At 38.5% G+C, this 13648-nt stretch overlaps 1 protein-coding gene across 2 annotated transcripts in view; it reads right to left on the bottom strand.

Annotated features, from left to right (window-relative positions):
* Nucleotides 1-6: 6 nt before the first annotated feature.
* Hook1 (hook microtubule tethering protein 1) overlaps nucleotides 7-13648 on the bottom strand; it is a 44267-nt gene continuing 30625 nt past the window's right edge. For both annotated transcript variants that reach the window (XM_005352746.2, XM_026782220.1), the window contains exons 13-22: nucleotides 12961-13048; nucleotides 12824-12884; nucleotides 8971-9111; nucleotides 7405-7498; nucleotides 5558-5592; nucleotides 4959-5041; nucleotides 4316-4416; nucleotides 2800-2901; nucleotides 1851-1919; nucleotides 7-1420 (exon numbers count right to left, since the gene is read on the bottom strand). In XM_005352746.2, the coding sequence (XP_005352803.1) occupies nucleotides 1250-1420; nucleotides 1851-1919; nucleotides 2800-2901; nucleotides 4316-4416; nucleotides 4959-5041; nucleotides 5558-5592; nucleotides 7405-7498; nucleotides 8971-9111; nucleotides 12824-12884; nucleotides 12961-13048 (945 nt within the window). In that variant the 3' untranslated portion in view covers nucleotides 7-1249. The remainder of the gene's footprint in view (nucleotides 1421-1850; nucleotides 1920-2799; nucleotides 2902-4315; nucleotides 4417-4958; nucleotides 5042-5557; nucleotides 5593-7404; nucleotides 7499-8970; nucleotides 9112-12823; nucleotides 12885-12960; nucleotides 13049-13648) is intronic.

Raw genomic sequence — 13648 nt, 5'->3', positions numbered from 1 at the left:
AACACAAGATTTACTGTGACACAATGCATACCAGAACTCTCAACAATGATGGACGCGTGCCTACGAAGTGCTGGAAATGTGTCTGACACAAGCACGGACCACTTGTGGCTACATCAGGCAATACTGATTTAACAACTAATATTCCAAAGTGTGACTTTAAAAAGTGACCCTAAACTAGAGAGAAAACTCTTTGAAAAGACCAATGCTGGGCAGAAATGACCTGAACGCCACGAATCCAGCTCCAGACCCTTCCCAGAGGTAAGCAGGAACTGAACCAGTCCTAAGCTGTTACATCATTGTTTCTTTTCAATGAGGCAACATTATACATGATCTACCCCTTCTTAGAAAGCAAAGGCCACAACAACTTCATGCTCAAAAGCACGTGGAAATTCAACATGTATTCTAGTTTGCTTTCCAACAGAAAGTTCCCTTTTACAACACAGCTTACTTCCCACTTTAAAGTCCCTGTCAAGCCCTGCAGCCTTCATCCACAGCACTGCATGTGCAAACTGAGATACATCTCGGAGAAACTGCGAATGTCTAGTCAGTCACTTCGACAGGACAAAGTCACTCCAACGGTAAAATCTTCCAAGTGTTAGAGCTTCCTTCCACAGCTTGACAGTCTCCTCTTGAGGGCCGAGTTGGCAAGTAGAGGAACGCTCTGTACACACAAAGAATCTGCCTTGCACAGGTCTGCTCTACATGCCTTACTGCTTCCCACAGGCAAATCTAGATGTACTACTAAATTACAAATTAACTGACTTGCTATTACAACTAGAAGCGTAAAGCTGGAATACGTAGCTGCTTTCCCATGATGCCATCTCAAAACAAATATTTGCTTTATCACACTTCCACGTACTCAAAAGTACTGCCCAGAGACAGCTGATTCTGTATTTTGTAGTTAGAGTAAACTTAAATATTAATTTGATATATATTGACTTAAAAATAGTTGATACCAATACTGGGAATGTAGATCAGCTGGTAGGTCACCTGACTTACAGGGCAGGTTTTGATCCCCAGCACTATAGAAACCAGCATGCAGGAAGTGACGGAAGGACTGATCAATGTTCCAGGTCATCCCTGAATACGTTGTAAATTCAATGCCAGTTTGTGGTATAGGAGACCCTATCTCAAAACAAAATCCAAACAAAGCTAGCTGATACCAAGCATTTTAACCTTTGTTTTTCGTCTGGTAGTTTCTTGGGGTACAAAACATTTTGAGGCACTTCTGTTCGTGTTTGTTTGTAGACTAGTCAGATGCTGCGGCTGGGACTTTAACAGACAGGTTCCTCCGGGTGCTGGTGATGTGTCGCTGCTGTGCTAAGAAGGACCGAGGAGGAGGGCCCACACCGGTGTCTTTGCAAGCACCAGCGCCACTCACAAGCCGAGATTCCATGCCCAGTTTCTGAAACGCCAGGCTCTGGGTAAAGAAACAGATAAATAACATACAAAAAGTAATGTCATATTTACACCAGCCTTAGCAGGCCTTTCCAGCAAGAAAAAAATTAAGGATTCAAAAGTCTGACACTGCTGGGATGAAGACACTAAAAATCACTGTTTTTATTTTAATCCTCTTAATTTTTAATTTTAAATCATTAAAAACAGCAGCCTAAAACAGCCATGCCAGAGTTAAGCTTAATTATAACAAGAAAAGGATACATCACCTCATGAACAAAGTACTCTAGTTTGGGCTACTGGTTTTCTTGTGACAGAAGGCATTTCTCTATCACTAGAACCCATAACACAACTGTATTGTGTTGATATAAAATACATTTCCCTCTATTCTTCTATTCTGGTCAAAGAGGTGATCAACAGGGCTCAACCCCACACATCACTGAAGTGCACCATACCTTGTTATACCAGGCAGAAACAATGAGTTTTTCCTCATAGTCACGGAATTTGGCTACTTTACATTCACTCTGAAAAAAAAATGATTAAGACAATTAAAATATCAGAAATTGCCACAACGTATGGAAGACAAAGTAATTTATTTACTATCTCATAGGAAAAATGAACTTGTGAGGTACATTAATTAGTCGAAATAAAGGAGCGAATTATGCAGAACAGAATCAAAACATCTTTAGGGAGGCCAGAAAACACAGGTCTGCTCTACCTCTATGAATACATTCCAAAAACAGCACCAACTCTTACCACTGTGTGAAAATAGTGCTCCTGTGAAACATTTTACCAAAAAAACTACAAAGTAATTACAGACTCTAACATAAAACTGTACAATGCCATGCCCACCTGACTTCATAAAAATGAAGTAAATAGTAGAACAAAATGCCTTTAATAGCTAAGAACTCAGGGTTCTTAGCTCAGCAGGTCACACCACGATAAGTAAAGGTTTATGAAGACTGATCATGAGTTAACGATGTTGGGCGCCATTCTGTAACATGAGGGCCTGCTTGTTGGGGTTTCTGTCCCACCCGACACCTGGCAGCAGGCAAGCCCCAAAGAAACACACAGAGATCCTGTAAGTTATAATTGGCCCATTAGCTCAGTCTTCTTATTAGCTCTTTAGCTTATATTAACCCATTATTTTTATCTTGCTTCTCGGTGGTCTAGGCTAGAATGGGAGGAATGGGCTTACTCCTTTCCAGCAATCTCCTGTTCTCATTGCCCTGCCTCTACTTCCTGTCTGGTTGACCGGCCTATACTTTCTGCCTAGCCAATCAGCGTTTTATTAAAATACATGATTGGCAGAATACAGATAATTCTCCCACACCAGCAAATACGACAGAGGTTAATTCCCAAGATTCCAGGGCAGGGGGAGGTGAGTGGCAGTGGAGGCTTTACCTCTAGAATCTCAATTCTTCTTTCCTTTTCCGCCAGCTGCTTTCTAAGTAGCATTATTTCTGCTGATGCTGGATTTAATTTGGGATCTAAAGTTTTTATAACCTGTATAAAGAGAAAAGTTATGTCCATTTTGTCTTTAAAAGTATCAAAAATATAAGAACATGTTTTATAAAAATTGTAACATAGGCTCTCTACAAAGTCACTAGGCGCTTACTAACAATTTAAAGAACAAAAGAGTGGAAAAACAACACCAAACTAAATGTCTCTAGTCTACATGTTCAATGGCAGCTACTTAGCCTTTTTTGTTATTTAAACTTTGAGCCTTGAAGTTAGTTTAGCTTTTTGAAGTTAATTTCTCGTTTTTATTTTGGGAGGTGACCTGGCCATGACCCCATACTCTGTTCAGAAGCCTTGTGCTTTCCACCTCATTCCACATAAAAGGCAGCCCTGAATGAAGAGCTTTCACTGCTTCCTGGCTCATCTCTAGGCATCTGTCTACGTGTTTATATGTGTGCCATGTGTTTGCTCTGGATTTACAAAGGCCAGGAAAGATCATCCAGTTTCCTGGAACTGGAGTTACAGATGGTTGTGGGCCATCAAGTAGGTGCTAGAAATCAAATATATTTGCTTGTTATTTCTGAAACATAATTATGTTACATCCTATCTCTTTTTACATGTGCACTGCGGCCATAAGTGTGAGCTCTCCCACTGAGCTGCTGTCTCCAGGCCTAGCCTACAGTACGTCACCTCTAGGGTCTACACTGTCTCTTCTCATCCACTAGCAGACAGTGGTAACCTGGGGCTGTGCTGAGACCTGAATGACTGCATTGAGAGCCACTCTCACTCATGACTAGATACACTAAAATTAGGATGGACAAGGTCAGCATGCGTAGCCTTGAGATTTGGGGTTCAACTTTTGCTATGGCTTGTATTGACATTTTAACTGGTAAATATATGGAATCCAAATATTAAGACAAGTACAATATACTATTATTTTAGAGTTGTACCACCACGAAATTCCCTTAATTAACAAATAGAAAAGAACGTATTAACATTCCGAGTTTTTATGTGGTATTCATAAATAAGACTATGAAAACAATATTTCACAGATATTTGAACTAAACTATACAATAAGGAAAAGAAATGAACATCAGGATACTGTTTAAGTCTCTAAAATGTAAAATAAAACCAACTGAGTACTGAGACTGTCTCCAAAAAAAAAAGGTAAATAATTTCATTTATTTTGCTAACACTCTGGTAAATTTTATTTCTCAGCCAACATGCTGAGACACTAGCACATAAGTAAAAGAGTTTATACCACTGCAGTCACTTTCTTTAGTTAGATCACTACTGCCATTGTTGATGACGTCCCTAAAGTCACATTCTGACACTAAGTCAGCCTGCGTGTGCAGGACTCACAGAGAAGATGGCAGAGTCCTGACAGGTGGAGGAGAACAAGGACTAGGCTCAGACACAGACCTGCACAAGGAATCTGCTTGGCAGGGGGGTCACTCACATTTCTGGCTTTCTCTAAGTACATCTTGTATCTCTCCTCCATTGCTTTCATGTCTTCATCTTTCTTCTGGAGAGCAGCTTCAAGTTCACTGATCTTTTGAGCTATTTGTGAAAATAAAATTAAGCCAATGATCACATATTCAAAATACTTTATCCTTATGTAAAAATTGTACTTATCAAACTTATTTTCTAATGACTGATAAGAGAGTTTCCAAGAAAAAGCCTTAAATATCTTTTTAGTAATTTATTCTTGTCTAAAACTTTCAACTACAAGTAATGTATCCTCAACCCCTGTCGATAATTTAACCGTTTCTACTTTCCTAGCAAACATGAAGAATGTGAAGTCTACTGTTAAGAAAACCACAAGGACAGAAAATAAGACAGTATTGTTTTACTCAGATTCTGTATTATTAACTTGACTAGAATTTACAACGTTTGATACTCCTTTATATCAATCAGTTCATCTTATTAAAATTGTTTTGCTTTAAAACTATATTGTATGCAAATGATCTTAGCTTTAAAAATTACCATGGTTCTTATGCAATGTGCACACAACACACTGTGTAAAGGCAAATCTATTTTCTTATCTGCTTCACTAGAAGGGTCAATCCTGAGAAGTATATCCAGATTTTACCCAAACTTACTATTCTGACTTATATCTGGCTGAAGGTCTTCAATGAGCTCCTGTTTCTTCTGTAATTCTTCATGGACTTCTGTTAGCTTTTCCCTAAGTAGTGGAGAGAGCATGTAGCTTGGTGTCAAACAGATGTTAGAATGAAAACTGGTCTTTGCCACAGTAAGGTCTGGACTTCGGACAAGACTCTGTCTGATCTTTAGTTTCCCACAGGTAAAGTGGGAACCTATTTCCCTAACTCCAGGGTCTGCTGTGTAGATGCACATGGTGACACATGGTGCACTCCAGCCTTTGCCTTTCCCTCTGCACCTCCACTTTCTACACAACTGAAAGGAAAGGCTGTACAGCTTTAGCAGCACAGCATCCACTGTGCATCCACTTGGCTGGTCCATAAATGTCTGCTCGGTTAAATCTGCCAGATGATGTTAGCTGTTTAAAAATGCAGGAGTTGGCGGCTGCCAGGCATGAGCGATTGATCACGTCTTTTCTTGCCCTTGGTAGCAGTAGTGAGTAGTCTGGGCCTGTGTTTTCATTCACCAAGTCAGAAAAGACATTTTCCAGAAGCTTCTACAACCCTTCCCCTTTGAAATGGAACATGAGTTTACTTACATATGAGCTTCCAACTTCCGCTTTAGTTTGCTGGACTATAAAATTAAAAATAGTTGCTGTTAAGATGACTCACTTGAGAAGGGTAAATTTCCCAAACATTTAGATTTCTTCACTTCTTTTAAAGGTATGTTATGTAAAAATAATCTTCAAAACATGTACTTGTAATAGCACAGTTTCTAAAACCTAAAATTTTAGGTATATTTTCTACATCAAAAGGAAAAGAAAATAAAAATGGGAAATAAAGTAGAGTAATAAGGAAAAATTCTGCTTATTTTTGAACATAATAAAAATTAAATGTGAACTGGAAGAAAAGTAGGAAATCCAAGCTGAATGTGACATATTGGGGAGTATCAAACATTTCAATACCTAATTAAAAACTATTGAAAAAAATACATATTTTAATATTTTTCTTATAAAACCTTATCATTATAAATGAAAGCACTTGAACATCAACACTAAATGAGGCAACTGGATTTTTGTCAAAAACAAATATAAGGAATCAAGTTTCCTCCTTTAAAAGCAGTGCTGAGGGGCCTGGAGAGATGGCTCAGAGGTTAAGAGCATTGCCTGCTCTTCCAAAGGTCCTGAGTTCAATTCCCAGCAACCACATGGTGGCTCACAACCATCTGTAATGAGGTCTGGTGCCCTCTTCTGGCCTGCAGGCATACATGCAAAACAGAGTACATAATAAATAAATATAAAAAAAATAAATAAATAAAAGCAGTGCTGAGAACCACAGCAGCAGTTCTGTATGAACGGGGCACCTGCAAAATTCTGGTAATGTGGAAATCAGTACAGTAAAATCACAATGTAAAGAAGCTGACAATCTTCAAAACACTGCGACCCAAAACATAGTACCCCAAATAGGCGCCATTTTAAAAGTATTCCCTAACGTGGCTTAGCAATACCTGTATTAGAGAGGATACAATACCATATATATGCACATATGAGATGTCGCCATGCACGAGATGACTTCTATGTTCCAAGCCCCCCAGAAGAAAGAAAACCATGTAAAGTATGAAAAGACTGAGGGAAACACGGCCCTTTCAATATTAGTCTGTCTTTCCACCTCTCCTTACTTCACAGCTTCTACCAATCTACCTTTTTGTTTTCTTTCGAGACAGGGTTTCTCTGTAGCTTTGGACCCTGTCCTGAAACTAGCTCTTGTAGACCAGGCTGGTCTCTAACTCACAGAGATCCTCCTGCCTCTGCCTCCCCAGTGCTGGGATTAAAGGTGTGTGCCACCACCACCTGGCCAGATCCACCTTTTCTTTTCACCAACTGCATCTCTCTCAGTTCTTTTCTTTCCCACATATAGAAAAACTGCTAGATATGTCAAAATTCAGATTAAATCTCTTTTCAACTTCTTATCTCAGTCCACACTGTCTGAAATGCTTTGAAATGGTGTGAAAGAGAAGCAATAGAGACGATATCTTCAAAACTGTGTTCCTGTCCTTCACACCCGTTCCAATTTCTGGAATGAGCTGTCAATTGGGATCACTTGTTTCCTATTTGGAAGCTTTTCCACTTCTGAATGATGATTATTCTCATCTCTCTTTTACTTCAGAACAAGCCTGGTTAAGATCCCTGTAGATCTGTTGGGTCTCAAAGTCTACCACTATGAGTCAAGATGTAGAGAACTGAAGTACAGATTCCAAGCAGTACAGACAGAAATCACTTCATGATGCATATAAGCAATCTGTAAGACTTCAAGTTGGCAAAATCACTGCATCTATATATGGTATCTAAAGGTACCATTAATGAGAAGGGTACATTTTCAAATGCAGATAAATGGGTAGTGAAAATTATTCGAGAAAACACATACAAGTTAAGACTTTCTTACTCACACTTTCGCCTTCAGTCTTGGAGCCCTGTTCTTGTAACGACTTCTGGAGGTCCTCAATTTGCTGCTGCAATTCTCCAATGCGCTCTTTGCTCAATCTATTGTGACATGAATTGGTATTTATCTACTCATACTTGAAGTTAAAGAATCTGGGGTCTATAGATGTACATCCAGGCAATTTAATAGAAATGCTAGCATAAATAAGGGCAAGGCTCTTATCTGTGACAAGCACGACAGGTAGAACAGGATGTCACTTCTGCGGAAATAATTTAGAAAGAACTTTTCCCTTCTTAAAGCACATACATGCACATACTGAATGAGTCACACATCTATCATTCTTTATCACCAAAAGCTGAAACCTAGTATTTCCAGGGCTAGCGATACAGTAATAGTCAAGTCTCTTCAGAACGGTCAAATGTACCCTATTTTACTCACAGGAAACAAGGTTCAAGTGTCTGAACCCCAGCAGTCTCTTGACGACCTGGTAAAAGCTGGATAAACAAATCCAGCTGCACCTACCTCTATAGTGAGTATCTCCTTGTACTCACCATACACTATAGGTAAGTTAGAAGACCCTCAGCAGTCAGGCTGGCAGATGCCTTCAATGTGAAAGCCAGAGCTTATTCAGCTGTCTAAATTCAGTGAGCTTCTGACTCTCTCCATCTCCACCTCCTTATCCATAGAAAAGGTGATCACAGTCCCTAATTCCCAGTGAGGATTTATGAACTGGTCGACAAAAGTGCTTGTATGTAACTACTATTTATGAGGGTGGAAAGAGAGTTCAGCATAGAACACTCGCTTGCCTGTCATATAAGCACCCCTGGCAAGTTTAAAGCACAGAAGAAAAGACATTATGGAAGACTCTGACAGGAAATTCATAGAAGTCACATTTAAGTTTAAGGACAAGGAAAGCACACTACATTAAGCAGATTCCTCCTGTATCTACAGCTGAATAGTCTGAACTTGAGTAACTTGCTGAGAAACAGCAACTGAGTTAAGCAGAAATGGAATTCTAATTGACCACACACAAAAGCCAAAGTTTAAATACCACATCATTTCCATCCTTATGGAAGTATTATTTTACCACTAAAATATAAATTTCCATGTCCAAGAATGACCAGTAATTTTTAAATACATATGAATTTTTATGAGAAATTTTACCTCACCAATATAAATCTCAGTAAACATTTTCTATTTAAAAATATAACTTTTGATCTGTGTTAAGTATTATTTTATATATTATTATTACTAAATTTTTTTACGAAAAATTAAAAATTTAACAATCTTGACTATACAATCTGTGTCCTATCTATACACACAACTGTAGGAGCCGCTAAATCATTATTTACCTATTTGTTTTCTTTCAGTTGTGAGGCTGTCTAATGAAAATCAAAAATAAGTATCCTGGCTAGCCAAGTCTATTAAAATGAACATTCTTCATACGTTTTATGCTGATACCCCTGAACTAATCCTTTGAATTCTTCATAGGTAAGGAACACCTGCTTGGCAATGCTATGTAATCAGACCCCAGTGCTGGTTCCTGCACATGACTCTTAATGGCAGCAGTCACCTTTGCTCAGTTTCCAGCTCGTTCATCTTGCGGTGCTTCTGCTCCAGCTGCTCCTGCAGCTGCTCGATGCGTTCATTCTCCGTCCCTTCCTGCTGCAGGCGAAGCATTTTGTTTTCATGCTGCAGTCGAATGAACACCTCTCTAATGTTGAAAAGCAATTTTTTTCAAGTTTTAAAATAAAGTTCACAATATATTTTCAAATTGTTGCTGCATTTATATACTTATTTTGTGTGTATAGGTATGCATATGTGTTTGTGCATACATGTTCCAGGGTACCCATGTAAATTAAAGGTCAGAGGGCAACTTGTGGAGTCAGTTTACCCCTTTACCACGTGGATCCAGGGATAGAATTCAGGTAGCTAGGGCTGGCAGCAAGTACCTTAACCCACTGAGCCAGCCCACTGGAACCACCATATTAGCTTAAGGGAGCTCCTATCTAATTAAAAATATGATCAAAACTCTTAAAAGGTTTAAAGAAATACTGTATGTCCTGAAAGGTCACACCTCAAAAGTTAATTATGCAAGTTCCTAGATAATCTTCACTTTTAAATTTTAATAACCTCAGGAAAAGTAGTATATTTTCAGAATGTATATGATAAAAAAAATTGTAAAAAAACATTTTGCCTAAAAATCTTAAATACATTTTTATGATCACTAATCTCTACCTTTTTTTGAAGGGGGGTTCGAGACAGAGTTTCTCTGTATAACACCCATAGCTCTCTGTAGACCAGGCTGGCCTCAAACTCACAGGAATCCACCTGTCACTGCCTCCCCAGTGCTAGGATTAAAGGTGTGTGCCACCACCACCCGGTTTCATATTTTTTTTTCTTTAATAAAATCTTTTGTGTATATGTACATTTTCATTATTCATTCATCAGCTGAAGGTAATTTTGTTATTTTCATTTCATAGTTATTTTGATACTGAGCCTTTTGGGCATATGCCAAGGGGTGATTTATTTTTAACTTTATGAGATTATTTGGCTGTAAAGAAAAATGAAATCATATTTCAGCAGGTAAATAGTCGAAAGAAAAAATATAAATGCTCCATTTCTCTTATTTGTACTTCCAGCTCTGAATCTGCAGGAGTTGATATGTCAATCTGGCATAACCACGGACACCTGGAAAGACCCCAGGCATGGGCATAGCAGACCACAGGTGCTATGAAGTAGTAAATGAGAAAAATAGGGTGGAAAGTAAGCTGAAGGCTTAGAATACCACAGTCCCAGAGAGGGGGTGGTAAACAGAAAGGGTGTTTTCAGTTGGGAGAATCCTCTTACGATCACCTAAAGCTATGTATAACTATGGGGGTATGTATTTTCTTAAATGAAGTTATGCCACTTAGTGTTATTGTGCTTATCCTTTCCCAAGAACCAAAAAGATAAAAAAAAACCAGTGTAGGTATAAGAAACCTCCTTTCTAGTTGTTGGTTGGAGGCATCTAAGAGAGTCCTAACACAATCTATGCTGTTGCTATTGCACTCGGTTGCCTCTCAGAGGTTGCAGGTAAGTCCCTGTTGTGGAAGACAATAGGCACTGAGGACTTAAGAGGAACCCAGCAGAATTTGACCTGGAAGTCTCCTCCATGAGGACTAGATCTTATAGTACTTGAAGCTGCCAAGAGAAGTCATCAGTAGTCCTGCTCAGCTCTGGTGCTTAGAGACAACCACCATCAAGGCAAGATGCCCCAAAAGATAGCTTACTGGCACTTACATCTTGGTAACTGGACTAAAGGTCCACTCAACAGAATCTATTACTGACACTTCCTAAAATCAGTATAATCTTTAACTGCGTTCTTTTTCATTTTTTATTTTAGACAGGATCGCACTATAGAGTGCTGATTGGCCTAGAGTTCAAGAGATCTTCTGCCTCTGCCTCCAAAGCACTGGGATTAAAAGCATTTGTTACTATGCTCAGCTTTAAAATGCATTCTTAATACTTATCCTTATACCAAAACCTAAGTGTACCTCTTGCCCCTCAGCCAGCAAACTTCTGCAAATGCTGCAGGAGACCATTACAGGGAGGCACAACAACTGAGCGCTGACTCATGCACCCACAACACAATCCTACCATCTAAGCCCCTGGAAGACGGCAGAAAATGTGGAGGGAAAATTCCAAGAGACAGAGGACCAAGCTATGTCTGCTGAGAAATCTTTTGTATGAGGACATGGAAGCTGCATGCATGGGATCTCAACTACAAGGCTGGCCAAACAAGACCTAAACAATGACAGCATCAGTTGGATGGGGGAAATCTCACAAGATGTGGATGATACAGCCAATTAAAGACTGTTGGGAGAGAATCAGTCTTCGCCAGGAATGAACCTTTACTTGGTTAGTTATCCATTCCTAAATGGTCAGGCCCCAAAACACATACATATCAGCAACAGTAAATGGATGCAGCAGGTAAGATTTATGTATTTGTTTAACATATATACACATATCAAGAGGTAACGGGTGAGTAGGGTACACAAAGGGGTGAGAGATGGGGAATGGTGTAAACACAGTAAACATATGATATTTTTAAATATTTAAAAGTTTATTGTTTATATAAAGGCCTTAAAGTACTTTTCATATTTATATTCAATGTAATTTTCATTCTGATATTAAATAGGAAACTTATACTTTCTCCTTTTTCCAAATCTCATACTCCTAAAATAACTACTTTCAACAAATCTAAATTTTGTTTTAAATTACAAAAGCATTACTCTAAAAATTAAGCTCTACAGCCTTTGAAAAACTGATTTCAGAATAACGATTGACTCAACAAAGAAAAGGATTCTCCATTTATGTAACTACTCTGAGGTTTGTTAATGATACTGCTTTTTGTCTTCTTTATACTTTTATAACTTGAAATGAGTTACTTAACTTCTAAAGCAAAGCAGCTTTTGTTATATGAATTTTAGGTAGTAAGTTTCTTTTTTAACAACAAAGTACATGAAAGCTTAGCAAGAAAAAGTCAGGTTATAAATTTAGAATGCTAGTTTGTGGGATGTTGCTTATGATGTATTTTTAAACTGTTGTGTTAGTAAGTATAGTCTTATCTATAAACTTTAAATGTGTCAGAGAGAATTTCAGGTATTTGTCTGTATTATTCTAAGAAAAAGATCTGAATTCCAAAAGGACACCAACTGTTGGATTCTATGTACGTCAGTAATAAAAGGCAGCTGGTGCTGGTCACCTGGGGTGAGATCTCAGGGCAGGGAGGACGGGAAACAACTGCTACTGGGTGTTGGACAGGCCATGTGGGTGCAGTAACAGAGGCTCTAACATCGGATAGTACGGGGACGGTCAGCGACAGGGACAACTCTGACCACAGTAAGGGATGAGTTACATCTTAAACTACACAAACAATATTCTGAGTTAATAAATAAGACCTGACTTGGGCCAAAGCCTAGAAATAATATTTTACAACTAGATAGGTAAAATGCCTACAAGTAAATCACCATAAACAACCAGGATAAGAGACAGACTGAGGGGGAATGCCTACATTTGTATTTTGTTTAATTTGCCTACTACTACTGACAATGTTTCTATTTTATTTCACTCACAGGGATTTGAATGTCATATATTCATTATATTAAGAGTTTTCCAGAGTTAAAAAAATAAAAAAATATTTTAATAAATACAGGCCTTGTCATAAACACTAGACTGTTACTCTGACAATTCTTAAAATTTTACTTACGATATTTTTTTAAATTGCTGAAGTAAAGATAACTAGAGAAAGTTGTTTTCAGCTCTATTATAATAATAAACTTTTTCATTAAAGTTTTAATAGACAAGTAAATTTTTTATAAAGACAGACTAAAACCAACTGGCACTTGTACTATTAGGTGTGGTTTTCATTCCATACACATTACCTGTACTCCACTGGCATGATCTCAGCAGCGAGGGTCTCATAACTTTTTGTAGCAGACACATCTAAGCAACAGAAATCAGTCAGTGTGTCATCAGTACTTCAATCATTAGAAAAACAAATGTAAACTGCCCAGCTCACCAGCTTGGTTTAGGTGATCTTGCTGTGCTTGTGAGCACCGTAGCTCCTCATTTGTCTCTTTCAGAGTGTCTCGCTGTTCTATCAGTCTCTAAAAAAGAATTGTTCTATTAGCAGTTACAACCCTAACAACAACCAGGAGCCAGCAGCTCTGTGTGTGTGTGTGCGTGTGTGTGTGTGCGTGTGTGCATATGCTTTCCACACGTGAGGCCCAAGGACCAAACTCAGGTTGTCAACTTTGACACCAGGAACTTTTACCTACCGAGCCACCTAGCCTGCCCAGAATTCACATTTTCTGATTTTAAAACTTGACTAAAAAGCTATAATGATCGTGACTGACAGAGGGATACCAACACAGGGGCCGGGCATATAGATCAATGTAAGACAGCTGATAGGCAAGGTACATGTAATTTTTTAATTAGCAGGCTCTTTTCTGGGTAATTTTAGATTTATTAGAAAATGAACAGGAAACCCCAAGTTCCTATGCATTCCCTCATTTCTCTTCCACTGCCAGTTTCTGTATTTCTAATACCTTTGCACTGCTGTGACCTATGTACCAGTGTGAGTACACATTATCAACGCATTCCAATGTGCCGGTGTGAGTACACTATTATAAATGTATTCCAATGTGTCAGTGTGAGTGCACTGTTATTAATGCATTCCAGTGTGTGTGAGTGCACGGTTATTAATG

Source organism: Microtus ochrogaster, chromosome 10, assembly GCF_000317375.1.
Source record: "Microtus ochrogaster isolate Prairie Vole_2 chromosome 10, MicOch1.0, whole genome shotgun sequence".
Classification (NCBI taxonomy): domain Eukaryota; kingdom Metazoa; phylum Chordata; class Mammalia; order Rodentia; family Cricetidae; genus Microtus; species Microtus ochrogaster.
This window is presented reverse-complemented; position numbering and strand designations above follow the sequence as displayed.